This window comes from Dama dama, chromosome 29 (genome assembly GCF_033118175.1).
Source record: "Dama dama isolate Ldn47 chromosome 29, ASM3311817v1, whole genome shotgun sequence".
NCBI lineage: Eukaryota > Metazoa > Chordata > Mammalia > Artiodactyla > Cervidae > Dama > Dama dama.
Window position 1 is genome coordinate 68,945,490 of NC_083709.1, and position 14,079 is coordinate 68,959,568.

General features: G+C 41.2%; 1 protein-coding gene across 2 annotated transcripts in view; it reads left to right on the forward strand.

The window, feature by feature from the left end:
• The window catches only part of TDRD7 (tudor domain containing 7), a 93,138-nt gene that overhangs the window by 44,260 nt on the left and 34,799 nt on the right, over window positions 1-14,079 (forward strand). For both annotated transcript variants that reach the window (XM_061132635.1, XM_061132634.1), the window contains one exon: window positions 11,360-11,946. In XM_061132635.1, the coding sequence (XP_060988618.1) occupies window positions 11,360-11,946 (587 nt within the window). The remainder of the gene's footprint in view (window positions 1-11,359; window positions 11,947-14,079) is intronic.

Here is a 14,079-nt window from a genome sequence, read left to right on the forward strand (position 1 = left end):
AAAAACAGCCAGTTTTAATGAGATCTATCAGTATTTTTCAAAATGGTCTTTTTAATAGCCTGATTTTTTAAACAGACTGGTAGTAAACAGTTTCAAAATGTTACACCATGGTCAATTTTAGACAGTTTTAAATAGCTACACCATGATTATTTTCCCTTTCTTCTGACTTCTTGCTTTTCACCTTGCTGGAAAGCAGGAACACTGATAGAATTCCCAGGGCTGATTCTACTGCAAATAGGTCAGACAGGTTAGAACACCCTGCACTGCAGAAAATTTAGGGTGAGAACGACTTAGTGCTATGTATCTCCATATGGCTTGCTGTGTAACTGAAGAAGAAATCTGAGTGCACTGTATTTCTTCCTTTTTTTTTTAAAGTGCTTTCTCTCCCAGTCATATAAAATATCCCATATAAAAGTACTGAAAAATAACATTGTAAAAGAAATAAAAATCACCCATCATCCTAGCACCCAGAGATAATCACCTTCAGGAGTTCTATTTGAGTGTAGCATGGGTCGCATCAGCTCAAGGGACCAAATAACAGCTCTGAAATTTTACCTTGACAGAGGTTTCATCAGCTCTATGCTACAAGTCACTTTACAAGTTTTTTAGATGGCATCTTGATGCAGGCAGAAGTATGCTTTGAATCTGTTGTTTTTAACCTTTTGATCTCTCTAGCAGCAAAATGTGTACTGAGAGTTTTCAAGGCTAAAGAGAATATAGAGCCATGTTAACAATGATGACCCAGTTCCATAGTGTTCCTAAAGAACTTGTGCAGAAGCTGTCTTGGAAAGCCTCAGAGCCCAAGATGGCAGACTGTTGACCGAGGATACAAACATCTAAGAATCGCTGTTGGATCCTAGGAGAAAGATAGCAACACCTCCTGGCTGTTCTGAAAGGGTGGCCTTATTAATAATGTTTTCTTTAACTGTTATATTTGGCTGGTATTATATTTATAAAATGCTTCTGTGAGCCACTCACTGGCCTGGGTGCTAAGAATAACAATAAACAAGACAGACCTGAGTTTTGCCCTTCTGGAACTTAAGGAACTTTTCCCTACCCAACAGGGAAAATAAGCATTGAGCAAATAAGGGTAAGCCTGCAGTGGTTATGAAGGAGAAATGTAGGGTGTTAAGGAAACATGTAAACAGGAGGGTGTGGCATCGTCAGCCAAGTCAAGAAAAGCTTCCCAGAGGAGGTAGCCGTTAACACAGAAATTTCAAATCTTGTGACAGTGATTGTGGAATACCAGAGATTTTGTTGAAATCCTCCACTTTCTGAAACATAGGTGGCGAGAGAAACCTCTCCATTCCTGCATGGCATGGAGTATATGTCTTTAGTGCCTTGGCTGAAGCTGTGTGGAGAGCTGGGGGGTGGATGGGGGCTGCTTCAGAGCCAGACAGGAACAGATGCACCTAGCTGAGAAGACTCTGCTGGTACCTCAAAGGCCTAGCAGAGGAGCACTGGGGGGTAGCTTCAAGATCGTGGGAAACATCCTGAGTTCAGCTAGAAGCACATCAAGCCTTAATCACAGAACATAACATCAGTGAATAATAACATAAAATGATATAAATGAGAAAAGTACCTAATGATGCTAATTATTCATGCTTTTACAAAAAGGTTTTACTGTTAGCCTGTATTTTATATGTCATTTTTTTGTTTGTTTGTTAGAAATCACTGAGCTTTAAGTCATTTAGTCCTTCTAATACCTCAGACTTAAAAATACCTGAAGTTCTGGATTGCAATTTCTGTAATATCAAAGGCGGCAACAGCAGTTATGCCACTTACATACTTTTGTATGTTCAGGAATTTGCCTTAACTTTATTTTTTTTTCTGCCTTAACTTTAATTATGATAATTACATAAGATAAAGCACCTGTCAGCCCATGCAAAATGAATTGCCTCTTTTTTTAAAGCCTGGATATGTCCATGTAAAAAACACCTTGAATTCTAAGGAAGTGAACATAAATGAAACAGCAGTGATGTATCCTCAGCCTTAACAGTATTGATACAATCTATAGGCCATTCCAGCAGAAGCAGCTGCTGCTGCTGCTGCTAAGTCACTTCAGTCGTGACCGACTCTGTGCGACCCCATAGACGGCAGCCCACCGGACTCCTTTGTCCCTGGGATTCTCCAGGCAAGAACACTGGAGTGGGTTGCCATTTCCTTCTCCAATGCGTGAAAGTGAAAAGTGAAAGTGAAGTCGCTCAGTCGTGCCCAACTCTTATCGACCCCATGGACTGCAGCCTACCAGCAGGCCCCTCTGTCCGTGGGATTTTCCAGGCGAGAGCACTGGAGTGGGTGCCGTTGCCTTCTCCAAGCAGAAGCAGCACTGAGGAGTAAAGCCAGAACTTGAAAGTACGGCCGTAATAGCAAATTGAAATCCAGTGTCTTTTCTGACTTTTCATCAGTAAAAAGAAACACACAATGAACACATTGGAACAGTTTTAAAATTTAAATTCAGTGACTATCTGAGTAGGGGAAAGATAAAATTGCAATGCAGTGAAATCAGAATAGGACACTTGGGGAGTAATGTGATGTTGCTGTTCCAGAACTTGAAACAGAAAACTACCCATAGGCCCAACAGTACAGTTGAGTTTGGTCTTTGGAGTTTGGTTTTTGCCTTGACCATCTCTTAGTGGTATTACTTTCAGCATACAGATCAGGGCCTCACTCTGCTCTAGAACATGACTGTCCTTCCCGTCTCTTAGGGTTGTTAGAATTAAGTGATACACATGTTATTATAAAAGAGCAGCTGCCAGTACAGTCTAGAAACATAGCAGGTATATAGGAAAAGACAGCTGTTCTTTTTCCCGGGGCAGCCCAGCTTAAATGAAAGCAGGTTAAAACCCACTGGTAAAGCAGAGGCATTACCAGCAAATGCTACAAAGGAGCTTCTGTCAATGAAAACAGAGGTGACGCTAAAAAGGACAGAAAAATTGAAAAATAAGGAGCAGTGGATAAAGAAAATGATACTCTTAGATGAAGTGAATCTCCGCCTTCCTAAAGAGGCAGATCCTGCTCCCCCTAGAGGAAATGAGAAGCGTATCTCGTACCTGCTTGGCCTGGGATACACAGTGAAAGCCAGAGCTGCCACCCAAGATCATGCCCCAAAGATCTCCACACACTTAACCAGGGTAATGTTTTCCTGCGGAGACCTGTGAACAAGTGCTGAACCTCAGGCCATGCCAAAGGACAACGGCTAGAAATTGATCCAAATACAAATGATTGTAGTCAGCATCAGTGCAAAGTCCTTAGTAGAAAAGGGGTAAGAGTGAAAGAGTATTGACCTTGAAATATATAATGTCTATAAAACTACTCACACAAGGTGGTGGAAAAAGAGTTTCTCTGGGTAGATGGTTTGTGAACACATCAGGTACCATCTGCAAGGAACTTTCTCCTTTCCCTCTGATTAACTCTTTGTGGAATATACCACAAACACCTGTACTTTGTTAAATAGAAGTGACTAAAAATTATAATTTTCTGAACTATCTTGGGCATAGCGGGAGCCTCTACAGAGGAGGGTGGCAGATGTACGTGGTCTGGAAAGGTAAGTTGGGTATTAACTCATCTCCATGTAGTATACTGTGTGAAGTATAAGCCCCACCCACTGCCCTTAGAGGCTTCGGATCTTAACCTATCAGTTTTTTCTTCACTGGGGACCATTTCCTCATCTCTTTATCAATTGTCCAACTCTTCCAGAACTTCTTGGCTTTAACACAAAAAACCTGAGCTCTGTAGGAGGTCATCAACCAGTCTTTCTTTCTGTGAACTGGCTAATCATAGGGTGCATGCTTCTGGTCAAGGACTCTCTGATGTTTTAGTTGTTGCTAGGTACCCAGGGGTCTTTACTCCTTGCTGAAATTGACTTTTTTAATTGGTTTGCTTTTGAATTACAAGCCATTGCTAATACTTGGGATGCTGGATGGCAGGTCTCCAGGTGAATGTGATTTACCATCAGTTGAGTTCAGTCGCTCAGTCATGTCTGACTCTCTGCAACCCCATGGAATGCCTCACACCAGGCTTCCCTGTCCATCACCAACTCCTGGAGCTTGCTCAAACTCACATCCATTGAGTCGGTGATGCCATCCAACCATCTCATCCTCTGTCGGCCCCTTCTCCTCCCGCCTTCAATCCTTCCCAGCATCAGGGTCTTTTCCAGTGAGTCAGTTCTTCACATCAGGGGCCAAAGTATTGGAGTTTCAGCTTCAGCATCAGTCCTTCCAATGAGTATTCAGGACTGATTTCCTTTAGGATGGACTGGTTGGATCTCCTTGCAGTCCAAGGGACACTCAAGAGTCTTCTCCAACACCACAGTTCAAAAGCATCAATTCTGTGCTCATCTTTCCTCACAATCCAACTCTCACATCCGTACATGACTACTGGAAAAAACCATTGCTTTGACTAGATGAACCTTTGTTGGCAAAGTAATGTTTCTGCTTTTTAGTATGCTGTCTGGGTTGGTCATAGCTTTTCTTCCAAGGAGCGAGTGCCTTTTGATTTCATGGCTGCCGTCACCATCTGCAGTGATTTTGGAGCCCCCCCCCCCAAAAACAAAAGTGTGTCAGTGTCCATTGTTTCTCCATCTATTTGCCATGAAGTGATGGGACCGGATGCCATGATCTTAGTTTTCTGAATGTTGAGTTTTAAGCCGGCTTTTTCACTCTCCTCTTTCACTTTCATCAAGAGGCTCTTTAGTTCCTCTTCACTTTCTGCCATAAGGGTGGTGTCATCTGCATATCTGAGGTTATTGATATTTCTCCCAGCAATCTTGATTCCAGCTTGTGCTTCATCTACCCTGGCATTTCACATGATGTTCTCTGCATATAATAAGCAGGGTGACAATATACAGCCTTGATTTACTCCTTTCCCGATTTGGAACCAGTCTGTTGTTCCATGTCCAGTTCTAACTGTTGCTTCCTGACCTGCATACAGATTTCTCAGGAGGCACATAAGATGGTCTGGTATTCCTGTCTTTTGAAGAAATTTCCACAGTTTGTTGTGATCCACACAGTCAAAGGCTTTGGCAGATTCAGTAAAGCAGAAGTAGATGTTTTTCTGGAACTCTCTTGCTTTTTCTGTGATCCAAAGGATGTTGGCAATTTGATCTCTGGTTCCTCTGCCTTTTCTAAAACCAGCTTGAACATCTGGAAGTTCTTGGTTCATGCACTGTTGAAGCCTGGCTTGGAGAATTTTGAGCATTACTTTGCTGGTGTGTGAGATGAGTGCAATTGTATGGTAGTTTGAACATTCTTTGGCATTGCGTTTCTTTGGGATTGGAATGAAAACTGACCTTTTCCAGTCCTGTGGGCACTGTTGAGTTTTCCAAATTTGCTGGCATATTGAGTGCAGCACTTTAACAGCATCATCTTTTAGGATTTGAAATAGCTCCTTTTTCCTATTTATTGGATAGTGATTTATCATACTGTCTCAGGTTTGTATTGAGTGGTACCCATATAAAGTGAAATTTAGGACATAATTTAAAAGCTTCAACACAAAGAAACTACTACCCAATGGAAACAAAGCTGTGGCTGAATAAGACCCATACAACTGCTTTGAAAACTTTGATTTAATTGAACAGTACCAATTCCATTACAGAATCCCAAGGAAAATTCTAATTCCATTAGAAACAGGAAGTTTACCTTAGCAACCCATGCTGCAGAGTTAGCAGGTGAACCTTCATAGATTCAAAGGAGTTTGGCTTCAAGAACTTTACAGCACAGGTAAATTAGGAAGAAGTGAAGACTTCTTAGTATTAAGAGATAATTTCTAGACATATAGGATGAAAGCTTTTATTTTTTGAATGTGCAGAGCTCCTGAAGAAGTTGATGTTTTAAATCCTTGGGTCTCATATCTACCAAACCTAATCTGTCAACTGCAAACTTACAGAAGCTCAGAGGGATGTGAGAGAAGTATCTCATTCAAGTTGTGATTCCAAATGAGGCAGAAATCAAACTAAATACAATGAACTTGTGGACATAGTATGTTTAAGACATGTTAGATTCTAGAATATTCTGATGATCACCAGAGGAGATCATGCCAGTTCCCAGTCATGGGACTGGTGATATTTGGGGTGGATATCCAAACCCAAAGGAAGAATGTAGAGCCCAGAACAAAGAGAATGTGGAGGAAAATGGCAGGACCATGATCCCGAGTCCCCTATAGACAGGAGGCCTTTTGAGCCCCTCTTCAGGTATGTACCTGAATCAAGTAGACTAAAGGATCGAGAAGTTGTAAAGCACCCTCTTGAGAGACCCAGTGGGAATGTTCAGCAGCAGGTTATCACACTAAGGAAGTAATAGCAGCCATGTTTCAAGTAGCAGTTGACTTCCCTTGGTCGTCTGTGAAGGCCAGAAAACAGCTGTTCTGCTCTGGGGGGTGAGCCAGTAGAACAACATGTAAATCTGGTCGGATGTACCCGAACACAGTGCAGAGTGGACACCATCCTGTAACCGCATTCCAGCAATTTCTTGCCTCTGGAGAGATTCTCACAGGCTGGGGATAGGTATTGTAATAGGTGTATTTTCTCAGGCAGTTGACCAGCAAATTAAAAAAAGACAAGACACATGCTGTGGAGGACAGATGGTGATCACATTGGAATTCCTGAGAAAAAATAAATTTTCACTTCCATGAAAAATTTAAGACTTTTAAGTTAGAAGAATTTTATTTGTCTTAAGTTACATATATTTTTAAAAAATATGAGTTCCATGATTTTTTTCCTTTGAGTTGAGTGACCTTTTCAGCCATTCCCCAAAGATTGGCTGATGAAGTATGTGGACAGGGCATGTTTTCCATGTCACTAAATTATCCATGAATATTTGTCTAACCTGTTGAAGGACCTCTGAATCAACTCCAGTTAAGTGTCAGGTTCAGGTCCTAAAGTCAGGCCTATGTTTAACTTTAGTAAATGCTAATTTGAATTTAAAGAGCCCAAATCACTAGCCAACAAAGTGTATTTAGGCATATAACCAACCTTCTAGAGATCAAAAAGAAGTCAGTAAGAACTGGAAAGTGCCTGCAATTCAAGGAACTAGTAGTTTTGGTGATTGGCAGAGGTGGGATAGGGTATCGACCTTAAACAATGAAAATAAAACTGCTGAGGAAACAAATATACCTTCCAGATTAGATGATTATTTGGCTATTGTTTGTATTTTGGATAAAATCAGGCTTATTGGTCAAAAATCTCTTTTGATGGGCTGACTGGCAAAGCTTAATATAAAGGCTCCAGATGGAGCCCTGGAAGCTTCCTACTTAAAGGTGATTTTTAAACATTAGTCTGGAATAAAGCCAGAAAAAATGTGAATTCTCCTCTTGCCCTGAACAAATTCACATCAAGTGGACCAAATATTCATAACTTCTGTTAAGACAGGAAGCCCTAGGTGGAAGAATTCAGTGTATTGGTCATGTTTAGAGGTCATGCTTAGAGCTTTGACAAAGTACATTGTTAGGTAATTGGTTCTGATTACATCTAGAGCACAGATGGGAATGGAAGCTTTGGGGCCAAGAGTAGTGGGGAAGGCTAGTAAACAAACATTGAAGTATCTCATATTCCCAGTTAACTCATTGGAAAGAAAAGGATCATAAAGCTAAAGAACTCTTATCCTCATTTGGATCAGAAGAAGCTATGGCAACAGTTGGTCATGGGGCTAGTGAGAGTTATTTTAGATATGTAAGATGGGCTATATTCCATTGAAATGAGTCTCTGCCATCTAGCGAGAGAGTTCCAGAAAAACATCTACCTCTGCTTTATTGACCACGCCAAAGCCTTTGACTGTGTGAATCACAACAAACTGTGGAAAATTCTTCAAGAGATGGGAATACCAGACCACCTGACCTGCCTCCTGAGAAATCTGTATGCAGGTCAGGAAGCAACAGTTAGAACTGGACATGGAACAACAGACTGTTTCCAAATCGGGAAGGGAGTACGTCAAGGCTGTATATGTCACCCTGCTTATTTAACTTATATGCAGAGTACATCACACTGGACTGGATGAAGCACAAGCTGGAATCAAGATTGCTGGAAGAAATATCAATAACCTCAGATATGCAGATGACACCACCCTTATGGCAGAAAGCAAAGAGGAACTAGAGAGCCTCTTGATGAAAGTGAAAGAGGAGAGTGAAAAGGCTGGCTTAAAATTCAGCATTCAAAAAATGAAGATCATGGCATCCAGTCCCATCACTTCATGGCAAATAGATGGGGGAACAGTGGAAACAGTGACAGACTTTATTTTGGGGGGCTCCAAAATCACTGCAGATGGTGACTGAAGCCATGAAATCAAAAGGCACTTGCTCCTTGGAAGAAAAGTTATGACCAACCTAGACAGCATATTAAAAGTAGAGACATTACTTTGCCAACAAAGGTCCATCTAGTCAAAGCAATGGTTTTTCCAGTAGTCATGTATAGATGTGAGAGTTGGACTATAAAGAAAGCTGAGCGCAGAAGAATTGATGCTTTTGAACTGTGGTGTTGGAGAAGACTCTTGAGAGTCCCTTGGACAGCAAGGAGATCCAACCAGTCCATCCTAAAGGAGATCAGTCCTGGGTGTTCATTGGAAGGACTGATGCTGAAGCTGAAGCTGCAATACTTTGGCCCCTGATGTGAAGAACTGACTCACTGGAAAAGACCCTGATGCTGGGAAGGATTGAAGGCAGGAGGAGAAGGGGCCGACAGAGGATGAGATGGTTGGATGGCATCACCGACTCAATGGATATGAGTTTGAGTAAACTCTGGGAGTTGGTGATGGACAGGGAGGCCTGGCATGCTGCATTCCATGGGGTCGCAAAGAGTCGGACCCAACTAAGCAGCTGAAATGAACTGATCCACTTTAGAGAAGGTGTTGCAGAGAGTTAAGAAGATGCTTTTAGGTGAAGACTGAAGAAGGGTTTTAAGATGGACCCAGAAGGCTCAAGTGACTTTGGATAATGGAGGTTTGCCATGTCTAAATCTAAAATTATAAAAACTAGGATTCTGCATGATAAGTGAATAACTCACATAAAAATAGAATTCTGGTTTATTTTTTGCATTTTCTCAAAAAGTATGTTTTTCAAACTTTCTCTGGATAACTGATCTGTGTTCATGTATCTTAAGTGTCTTAAAGCACAATGAAGATTGGCATTTTAAGATACCAGATGTTAAAACATGAGCCTCTAGAGAGGTGGGCTAACCATTGTGAGCAAGATGAGGAGTGTCCCAGATATTTTTGTTTCTAGCCTTAACATTAAGGACACATCTAGAGTATCTAGAGTACCATCTAGAATGTCTCATAGTGTCAGCAGGAGTCCACCAGTGATGACAGGGAATGCCTGCAGATGCCGAACACATACTATATTACTTCTGCTTTCATTGATGCTTCAAGTTTGTCAGGCATGGACCTTTCCCAAGTCTTAAGCACACATTGGCAGAAGAATGAGGAGGAAAACCTAACATTTTACATGTATACTAGCATTCTTAAGATCTCCTCTTAGCTGTCATCCAGAATATAGCAAGATTAAAAGCAATTTAATTTAATATTAAATTGACTTGCGTCTTTTGACTTATTAAAGCTCTTCTCTGGTAACAAGAGGATACCTTCTTTATGCATACATACAACTGACCCTTGAACAACACGGGGGTTAGGGGCACCAACCTCATGTACAGTTAAAAACCCTTGTATAGCCTTACAGCCCCCCATATCCACACTTGCCACATGTATTAGGCAGTGTTTGCCCCTGAATTTTCACAGTCGAGATGCAATTCACACATCATCGAATGCATTTAAATTTATTTTATTTATTTATTTTTGGCTGTGCTAGATCTTCATTGCTACGGATTGTGTAGTACTCTAATGCATATTTAGTGAAAGAAAAATCTGCATGTAAGTGGACCTGTGAAGTTCAAACCTGTGTTATTCAGGGGCAAACTGTATTTATGGTCTCTCTTCCTAAGCATTATACAGAAAATTAGTAAATGAACTCAATGTTTTTGCTGACAAGCTACGTACCCAGCATACTTTAACAGTCTGTTCTTTTGGGAGAAGAGGGTATTTCTCATAAGCTTGCATTATCGCCTTAGTGGTCTGGGTAGCCTCCTAAGGGCTTAAATTTTAGCTAAGGAATAGGTGAATAGGATCTGACAAAACAGAAAATTTTGGGAGGGCTATGCATACTAATTCCTGTCTTATCAGAAGTCAAGAAACTTTTTCTGTAGAGGACCAGGTAGTAAGTGTTTTAGGTTTTGCAGGCCGTGAGCGATGTGACCGTCACCCACAGTCTGGCACGACTACTTGGCTCTGCCGTTGGAGCGCAAAAGTGGCCATGTGCTCTGCATAGAGCATGGCTGGGTGCCAATAAAACTTTGTTGGTGTACACTGAATTTCATTTTCATATCACAGAGTAATTCTTTTCATTTTTTCTAACAATTTAAAAATGGAGGGACTTCCCTAGCAGCCCAGTGGTTAAGACTCTGCTTCTACTGCAGGGGGTATGGGTTCGATCCCTGGTTGGGGAACTAAGATCCCGCATGCCACACAGTGAGGCCTAAATAAACAAGTAAATAAAAGAAACACCTTTAAAAAAGTAGAAAAGTCATTCTTAGGTCACAAACTAGGCAAGAACAGGTGGCTTGCCGCACTGGGCTGTAGCCTATAGTGTGTGGCCCCTGGTCTAGAAGTAGACAGTCTTAGAACTCGGGGAAATGGTACCAGGCTTGTTTTTCTTCTCCTTCTCTTACATTAGGAGATGCCATCATGCCATGCCTCTCTGGAATGTTGCGAAAAGAAAATTGGATTATATGCAAATGCTGGGCATTTTTAAGTCTTGTTCATTAAAGGGGCAACACATTTAGTTCTTTCTAGTGTGGTGATTGGAAAAAGCGTTCCTTACCACTGGAGCGACCTTTCTCTACAAAATGAAAAGCTGAGGGTTTTCTCAGGATATTGCAGGAAGAAGAGAGCGCTTCATTTTTGCCTGCATATTTCCAGCTTTCTTCCCAGTCATTTATTTCTGACAGTCCTGATACCTTTCCATGGTTTCATTCCTCCTCATATTCTGTCAGTTTTCTAAGCTGCTGCTTTGGCTTTGTCAGAGAGAATGAGGTGAGATGTGGTGTACAAGGCAGAAGCGCCTGTGGTTTCCTAGGGTTATTGGAAGTCAGATCCTTCACAGGGAGATCCATATTATTTCATTTCCCTGCCTCTTTCTGAAATGCGGTGCATGATTATGTTCACAAGTAAAGGCAGTGATTGAAAAGAGTAAAATGTACACTTTTGTGTTCTCTTCATTCATTTGAAAAGTTTTTCTCAAAGTTAAAATGCATTCATGTGTTTGCACATTGTTGATAGCCATTAAAATATCTGTAATTTGCTTTATTTAAAAATTTCAGGTGGAAAAACCTTGCAGTGGTGGTCAGGATTCACTTCTTTATCCCCCTAAGAGAAAGCAGCTTTTGAAAAGTGAACTGAACGCTGAAAAAGTGCCTCCATCCCCACTACCTGCTCCAAAACAAATCCCACCGCTCAAAGGGTGTCCAGCAGTTATGCCAGGAGACTTTAAAGAGAAAGTCGCAGAGCTGCTGGTGAATTACTCTAGTGGTCTTTGGGCCAGTGCACTCCCGAAAACATTTGAGGACATGTACAAAGTGAAATTACCCGAGGATGCCTTAAAAAATCTTGACTTGCTTTCTGATGTATGCACCATAGACTACATTTCTGGAAATCCCCAGAAGGCCATTCTCTATGCTAAACTTCCATCTCCTGCTGACAAAATCCTAAAGGATGCAGAGCAAGCACGTGGCAATTATGATATCAAGTCTATGGTTGAACAAGAATATTTGCAGATAGAAGAAAACATTGCTGAAAGTACGGACACCTTTATGGAGACTGTGACAATTCCTCCGTTGATCATTCCAACTGAGACATCACCATCAGTCTTGGTGGTTGAACTGAGCAACACAAATGAAGTGGTTATCAGGCAAGTTTATTTTCTAATTCTTTAGAATTCTGGTAAAGATCTCTGGGAGAAGGAAATGGCAACCCACTCCAGTATTCTTGCCTGGAGAATTCCATGGACAGAGGAGCCTGGCAGGCTACAGTTTCATGGGTTTGCAAAGAGTCAGACACGACTGAGCAGCTAACACTTTGACTGTCACTACTGTTGCTACTTGGCTTTTCTTCACATGGGTGCTGGTTGAGGAAGAATACTATATTTTTAGTTATAAATAGAGTTATAATGATTCTTAATATTTGTTAAATGTTCAAAATAACTATTTTGGAAGAAAAGATTTCTAACACTTTTAAAAATTGGATGATATGGTCTGAACCTGAAAAAAAATCTGTCAGAAGCTTAATAGTAACTATATATTAATATGTCAAAAGCAACCACCCACTATGTAGGAAATGCTGTTTAATCTGGAATTATGTAGCATTTATGAAAAGTCAGAATAGCCCATCAGCACCTTCCTAGTGTAATATCAGATTAGACCTCTGGTTTCTTGAGCCTTTTGATATTATTGCCTGGGAGAAGGAATTATTGCCTAAGTGGCTAATGATTACTGAAATTATAAACAAACAGTTCAGCTCCAGGTACTTGATGTGGACTTTTGGAGAAAATGTAGACTCAGTTCAATTCAGTTGCTCAGTTGTGTCCGACTCTTTGCAACCCCATGGAATGCAGCACACCAGGGTTCCCTGCCCATCACCAACTCCCAGAGCTCGCTCAGACTCATATGTGCTGAGTTGGTGAAAAATATGATCCAACCGTCTCATCCTCTGACGTCCTCTTCTCCTCCCACCTTCAATCTTTCCCAGCATCAGAGTCTTTTCCAATCAGTCAGTTCTTCGCATCAGGGGCCAAAGTATTGGAGCTTCAGCTTCAACATCAGTCCTTCCAATGAGTATCCAGGACTGATCTCCTTTAGGATGGACTGGTTGGATCTCCTTGCAGTCCAAGGGACTCTCAAGAGTCTTCTCCAACACCATAGTTCAAAAGCATCAATTCTTCTGTGCTCAGCTTTCTTTATAGTCCAACTCTCACATCCGTACATGACTACTAGAAAAATCATAGCTTTGACTAGATGGACCTTTGTTGGCAAAGTAATGTCTCTATTTTTTAATAAACTGTCTAGGTTGGTCATACTTTTCTTCCAAGGAGCCAAGCGTCTTTTGCTTTCATGGTTGCAGTCACCATCTGCAGTGATTTTGGAGTCCAAGAAAATAAAGTCTGTCACAGTGTCCATTGTTTCTCCATCTATTTGCCATGAAGTGATGGGACTGGATGCCATGATCTTCGTTTTTTGAATGTTGAGTTTTAAGCCAGCTTTTTCACTCTCTTCTTTCACTTTCATCAGGAGGCTCTTTAGTTCCTCTTCACTTTCTGCCATAAGGATGGTGTCATCTGCATATCTGAGGTTATCAATATTTCTCCCTGCAGTCTTGAGTTCAGCTTATGTTCATAGCTCAGTTGGTAAAGAATCTGCCTGCAATGCAGGAAACCCCAGTTCGATCCCTGGGTTGGGAAGATCTGCTGGAGAAGGGAAAGGCTACCCACTCCTGTATTCTGGCCTGGAGAATTCCATAGACTGTATAGTCCATAGGGTCGCAAAGAGTCAGACACGACTGAGCGACTTTCACTTTCACTTTTTTATCCAGCCCAGCATTTCACATGATGTGCTCTGCATGTAAGTTAAATAAGCAAGGTGACAGCATATAGCTTTGATGTACTCCTTTCCCAGTTTGTAACAGTCCATTGTTCCATGTCTGATTATAACTGTTGCTTCTTGACCTGCATACAATTTTCTCAGGATGCAGGTAAGGTGGTCTGGTATTCCAATCTCTTTAAGAATTTTCCACAGTTTGTTGTGATCTCCACAGTCAAAGGCTTTAGCATAGTCAATGAAGCAGAAATAGATGTTCTTCTGGAACTCTCTTGCTTTTTCTGTGATCCAGCGGATGTTGACAGTTTGATCTCTGGTTCCTCTACCTTTTCTAGATCCAACTTGAACATCTGGAAGTTCACGGTTCACAAAGTGTTGAAACCTAGCTTGGAGAATTTTGAGCATTACTTTGCTTGTGTTTGAGATGAGTGCAATTGTGTGGTAGTTTGAAT